General features: G+C 36.8%; 1 protein-coding gene across 1 annotated transcript in view; it reads left to right on the top strand.

Annotated features, from left to right (window-relative positions):
- Positions 1–2,865, top strand: part of LOC107062504 (zinc finger MYM-type protein 1-like) — a 10,078-nt gene extending 7,213 nt beyond the window's left edge. Inside the window, exons 2-3 of the mRNA XM_015313178.1 lie at positions 246–305; positions 466–2,865. Coding sequence (XP_015168664.1) covers positions 246–305; positions 466–2,865 — 2,460 coding nt within the window. The remainder of the gene's footprint in view (positions 1–245; positions 306–465) is intronic.
- Positions 2,866–7,068: the final 4,203 nt, after the last annotated feature.

Raw genomic sequence — 7,068 nt, 5'->3', positions numbered from 1 at the left:
TACTTTTTAGACAACTGTAACTTTTTTGTCTTTAGTTTTTAGATAGCTAAACGTTTTTTTCCTCCAATTTTTAAACCATTGACTTAAATTAAGTTTACTTAAATACTTTATTTTTTAAAAAGAAATAAAATACACTTTAGGGATTTAGAGTCTAGGGATTAAACAAATCCCCAATTCCAAAATCAAAAGTTTCGAAGAGGAAGAGTCCAAAAAAGTCGTCTTTGTTCGCTGACTGTGTCGTGCAGCCGTCTTCAGACTTCAATCGCCATTGCTCGGCGTCAATCTACGTCCTGGTCATGGCAACGGTTAGTACCTCCTTTCTTACACCTTGTATTTATTTTCCTCGTCCAATTTGTTGATGCCAGCCATCATAATGCTCTATTTATATTTACTTGTTTTGTTTAGGATTGATTTATCGTTTGCAATTATATATTTTTCTCATGAAATTTTTGTTTTACAATTTAGTCTCAAAAATCAGTGAAGAACTATTTTTTCCAAGTACCAAAATCAAATTTGGCTTCTAATAGTCAACTTACACGGGAAGAAAATGCCAACCAATCAGAAGTACCCCTCCATTCTTCTCAAAGACAAGAAATTGATTTAAATTCTTTAGAATTTGATCCAGCGAAAAGGACTCCAATCTTGAACTATCATCCAAATGATCGTGATGTAATTAGGAGAGCATACCTCCGACAAGGTCCTTGTCAACCTGAGAATCATATTTTTCCTCAAACAGATTTTTATGGAGATATGCGTCGTTTTAATCCTGAATGGTTTAAAGAGTATCATGATTGGTTGGAATATAGTGTAACTAACAATGCAGCATATTGTTTGAATTGTTATTTGTTTAAATATGATAACATTCATCAAGGTGGAGGTGAAGTATTTTCTACTGTAGGGTTTAAGAGTTGGAATAAGAAGAAAAGTTTTAAGCAACATATTGGTGGGCCGAATAGCACTCATAATCAGGCAAAAAAGAAAAGTGAAGATCTAATGCGACAACAACAGTCTATTATATCTGCATTTGAGAGACAATCTGATCAAGTTAAGCATGAGTATTGGCTTCGCTTGTCTGCCTCAATTGATGTAGTAAGACTTCTTTTGAATCAAGGATTTGCATTTCGGGGTCATGATGAATCTAAATCATCACTTAATAGAGGTAATTTTCTTGAAATTCTCTCATGGTATGCGAAACATTGTGATAAAATTTATGATTATGTATTGGAACGTGCTCCTCAGAATGACCAAATGACTTCTCCAATGATTCAAAAAGATATTGTCACTGCATGTAAGATAGAAACCATCAAAGCTATTATCCAGGAATTAAATGGTGACTATTTTTCTTTATTGGTTGATGAATCTTTTGATGTGTCATGTAAGGAGCAAATGGCTATCGTTTTACGATATGTTGATCGAATGGGATTTGTGGTGGAGCGATTGATTGATATTGTACATGTTCAAGATACTAGTGCTTTATCTTTAAAGGGGGCAATTGTCAATGTACTTGCTCAACATTCATTGAGTCTATCCTATGTGCGCGGACAATGTTATGATGGGGCAAGTAATATGCAAGGCGAGATGAATGGCCTTAAAATGTTGATTAGGCAAGAAAGTATCTCAGCTCACTCTATTCATTGTTTTGCTCATCAACTTCGATTAACTCTTGTTGCAGTTTCTAAAAAATGTATTCAAGTGGGAGAACTTGTATTATTGGTTTCAAATGTTTTGAATGTTTTGGGAGCTTCTTTTAAGCGTATGGATAAATTTCGAGATTCTCAAAAAAAAAGAATTCAAGAGGCATTAGATATGGGTGAACTTACAACCGGTACCGGCTTGCATCAAGAACTTGGTCTTATAAGAGCCGGTGATACTCGTTGGGGATCTCACTACAAATCTTTTAGCAATTTTATTCTTATGTTTGGATCTATTGTTGATGTTCTTGATGCACTTGTTGTTGATGCATATTCTACCGATGAAAGAGCTAAGGCAACAGGATATCTCGAAGCTTGTCAAACATTTAAGATTGCTTTTATGTTGCATTTGATGAGAGATATCTTAGGAATCACAGATGAGCTCAATAAATCCTTGCAAAAGAAAGAACAAGATATTGCAAATGCTATGCTACTGGTTGAAGTAGCAAAGAGAAGGTTGCAAATGCTAAGAGATGATGGATGGGATGCACTTATTAATAAGGTATCCACATTTTGTATCAAGTATAACATTTTGTTACCTAATTTTGATGAGCCATATGTTAATTCTGGAAGATCAAGGCGTAAACCTGCCGATTATAGGGTCTTACATCAATATCGTGTTGAAGTATTTTGTAAGATTATTGATTGGCAACTTCAAGAACTCAATGATCATTTCAATGAGGTGACTATTGATTTGCTTCATGGAGTTGCTTGTTTGAATCCAATTGACTCATTTTCTAGTTTTAACATCAGAAAAATAATGAGAATGGCTAAGTTATATCCTGATGACTTTGATAAGTCTAGTATGAATGCTCTTGAGAATCAACTTGCTACTTACATTATTGATGTTCGTGATATGGATGAAAGGTTCTCCAATCTTAATGGACTTTGTGATCTCTCAAGAAAATTAGTTGAGACAAAGAAGAACCTAAACTTTCCTCTTGTATTCCGCTTAGTGAAATTTGCTTTGCTTTTACCAGTTGCCACTGCATCCTTTGAAAGAGTTTTTTCGGCAATGAAGTTTATTAAAAATGACTTGCGGAATCAGATGAATGATGAGCTTTTGAGCGATTGTCTAGTTCCTTATGTAGAAAAAGATGTATTTATTAATATTTCTAATGAAACTATTGTAAAAACATTTCAAGAGATGAAACCGCGTCGAGTACGGTTGTAATAATGTAATTATGTTTTGCTTTTATTAGTAAGATTATTTTGTTGAATTTTTTGTGTGCATACTACTTTATATTTTGACACCCCTCAATCTAAATCCTGGCTCCGCCACTGACGAGGTGGATGGGTCGATGGATATCCAATTGTAACGAGGTGGATGGCTCGATGAATATTCTAACTGTAATGAGGTGGATAGCTCGATAAATATCCAACTGTAACGAGGTAGATGGCTCGATAGATATCCAACTGTAATGAGGTGGATGGCTCGATGGATATCCAATTGTAACGAGGTGGATGGCTCGATGAATATTCCAACTGTAACGAGGTGGATGGCTCGATAAATATCCAACTATAACGAGGTGGATGGCTCGATGGATATACAACTATAACGATGTGGACGTCTCGATGAATATTCCAACTGTAACGAGACAGATGGCTCGATAAATATCCAACTGTAACGAGGTAGATGGCTCGATAGATATCCAACTGTAACGAGGTGGATGGCTCGATGGATATACAACTATAACGAGGTGGACGTCTCGGATAAATATCCAACTGTAACGAGGTGGATGGCTCGATGGATATACAACTATAACGAGGTGGACGTCTCGATGAATATTCCAACTGTAACGAGACAGATGGCTCGATAAATATCCAATTGTAACAAGGTGGATAACTCGATGGATATCCAACTGTAACAAGGTGAATGGCTCGATGAATATTCCAACTATAACGAGATGGATGACTCGATAAATATCCAACTATAACTAAATGGATGGCTCGATGGATATCCAATTGTAATGAGGTAGACGGCTCGATGAATATTCCACTGTAACGAGGTGGAAGGCTCGATAATTCGCTCCTTAGCTCGCACTAAGAAAAAGTTTCACGTTATGCTGCATCTTTTTTTGATGCCATCTGCACTTGTGGTTTGATTTGAGAATTCATCCTCTTGGATGCTCTCGACAAAAAATTAAATAAACTTGTTAGCAGAAACTGTAATTTAAATAGAGAAGTGATATGCTTTACCGTATTCGGCAAATGTTCTAACGTCAGCCTCCATCGATTTTGACGCAATAGATAATGACTTGATATGATGCTATAATGATGATGACTTTGATGCTCCATTGATAGGATGATGACTCTTCATTGATGATCCATCGGCAGGGTTATGTTGATATCTTTCTGGGTGATGACGTTGATGCTCCATTAATAAGATGATGATATTCCATCGATAAATGACGATAATGTCCCTCCGGGTGGCGGTACTATCTCATTGGATAATACTGTAGAAATGTCCCTCCGGGTGGTGGTATTATCTCATTTGACGATACTGTAGAAATTTCCTTTGGGTGGCAAAGACGATGTCCTTCTGGAAAGTTCACATTGCCGCGTCTGATATCGGCGGGATTTGTGAATATCCTCCAAATGCTCTTTATGCTGAAAAATGCAATCTAATGTCATTGAAGATGCTTGTACATGTTGAGAATGATGTATTCGCTTGTTCCTATTTTGAACACTTTGTTTTAGTTGTGACTCGTGCTTTGCTGGGAATTAGAATGAGGTGTTGTTGCTCGTATTCTAAACTCTTTCTTTTCTTCTAAAAAAGTTTAAAGACTTTCCTGCATCCACATAAAATTTGTCAATTTTGGGGAGTTCCTCGCCCTTTTGACTTTGGCATATTCGTTGAATGGAGGAATATGGTTAACTTGAGGCAATCTTATAGACATGCATCTACAGAAAAATTGTTAGTTTTTAAAACAAACTGATATGTGTTGACTTCTTCAAACGCTTGCTCCTTGTCTTGCTATCTTCAGTTGATCGCTCCGATCTTTTACTTCTCGATAGACAAGACAAAACATTTTATGCAAAAATATTTGAAACATATAGATAAAATCTTTAAGAAAAAGATTTTCAAAAAGCTGTAATTGAAAAAGGTCACTGTCGAGTATCATGTCACGTCAAGCTTGATGAACGCATTTAGGGTTGATGTTTCGAAATCTATCAGAGAACTTGTTGGAAAGATTTTGAAGACAGTTGAAGGTTGGGCGATCTGACTCTTGAAATGTCAAAGATTGTTGAAGTTGACTTCTAATCTGAAAACAACATTGGGGATCACTTGAAGTTACTTCTGAACTCCTGATCATGCTGGAGCTATTCACAGCCGTCTTGAATTTCTAATGAAGCCATGATGAAATTTTTGAGGTCATCCTCAAAAAAAATTGTTCCAGTTAACCGTCTTGGCGTATCTTGAACTGTTGATGAACGAATCATGGAATTTTTGAGATCTTCTAAAAAATTATGTCCCAGTTACAATTCTCAATGTAGCTTCAGTCTTAGCCTTGTTGGAAAGATCTTCTTCTTGAGAATTTTTTAGTCCCTCTCAAATATTCTGTCCAGTTTCTATTGTAAAGGAAAATAGAAATCTTACGGGAGATATGACCGAGCCGGTGTAGCACCTACGTATCCTGTTGAGGCAGGAATCAAGTCAAACGAAGTTCCCCCTCAAAGATTAATAGAAATAGGAAATTAAAATAAGGGAACAACTGAGACCAACATAGGCTGCCTACGTATCTCATTCTTGATAATTCAGGTCGAACGTAGTTCAAGTACAAAAGAAAGAAATATTAAAAGGGATAAAAGGTGACCGAGGCCGATATAGCCCGCCTCGTATCTCATTCTTCAGAATTCAGGTCAGACATAGTTCATTACAAAAGATAATTTTCTAATTACAAAACATAATACGATTACAAACAAACGATGTGATTACAGGAAAAGAAATAAAAGAAACTCTGAATCTTCAAATATAATAGCTCTTGATGGCATCTGAGTCTATTGACAACTTGAGATGAATGTCTATGTTCCACCACGGCCTATGATCAAACAAATGCAGCGATGTATTTTCTAAGTAAACTGTTGAGTTCTCTTTTCGAGCTTCTCTCGGATGGACCATAATTATGACGTCTTTCACACAATCATTCTTTTCTAGATTTACAGTTTTTGTCTCATCTAGATTCGACTTACCTTGAGTCTCGAACTGTTTCAATTCTTTGACAAGGTGTTTGAACATCACGACCTTATCGTCATAATCTTTGAAATCATCGACATCTACCTCATTTTTGTTCATTCTTCTTGTGATATGACATGATATTAAAAAGTTTAGAAAATTATTTTTACTGAAACAAAAAGATTGTTAGATAGAAAAATTAAAGCAAGCAACATAAATTTTCGCAATAGAAGAGGCTTTCATTGACAATAAGGAAATGCGAACTATGGCCATGACCATGGGCCATTTTACCTTTTTTAAAACATTACGAGGGAAATTAAAACATAATTAGGTAACATGGCATAAAAGGTGGGTTCCGAGCCTCATTCCGACTACCATCGATTTTAGAAATAGCATATGATTCATCATTGTCTATCAAGATGAACGAGGAATCAAGAGTGGAGTGGAAGTCTCCATTGTCTCGGCATCTCGTATGCCTGGTGTGTCAATCATCCTCTTGGGTGCAACATCACCTTCTTTAAAAAGATTCCCAATTCCTTCCCTATGACCGTCATCATTGGCATATTCCTCTACTAGAAAGGACTGGCATAAGGAAGGAAAAGACTTTGGTCGAACATGATTAATCCCCTTATTGTGTTGACCATCTCTTGACACTAAAGCAAAAGATTGATGGGGTGTCATGATGTAAAATTGAGCTTCTCACTTATGCTTGGAGAAGCTACAACTTTCTTAAGGTTGTCAAGACCAGCCAAAACTATCTCATTTACCATGCACCACTCATCATCTGTCTGTATCATATTGATAGTGGCGCCTCCATAGTTCAGCAAAGCATTACTGTAGACGTTGGGTGCAGCGGTCTTGACCACTTTCTGGTCGATCAAGTCCTGGATCATGTGCTTCAAATAAATAGAGTCTTCAGTATCATGCCCAACACTGTTGGAATGATACGCACACCTTCGAATGGCTCGGTAAAATCTTGAGCTAGTATTGACTGGCTTGGGCTTGACCGGATGAATAATACATGTCTCAGTCAATCGCTCAACAACTTTGTTCAGCTTTCAATGAGAGAAGTAAAATTTCGAGCAGGTTTCTTCTCAAAACATGGACAAAGGGGATCATAGCTGCCTTGCTGAGGGGGAGGTACTTGGCGATAATTCAGAGTATTTTGGCGGAGAGGTGCTTGAAATTTTGGGTCAATCA

The sequence above is a fragment of the Solanum tuberosum genome, unplaced genomic scaffold, assembly GCF_000226075.1.
Source record: "Solanum tuberosum cultivar DM 1-3 516 R44 unplaced genomic scaffold, SolTub_3.0 scf00236, whole genome shotgun sequence".
NCBI lineage: Eukaryota > Viridiplantae > Streptophyta > Magnoliopsida > Solanales > Solanaceae > Solanum > Solanum tuberosum.
The sequence above is the reverse complement of the archived record's forward strand: the minus strand, read 5'-3'. Positions and strand labels throughout refer to the sequence as shown.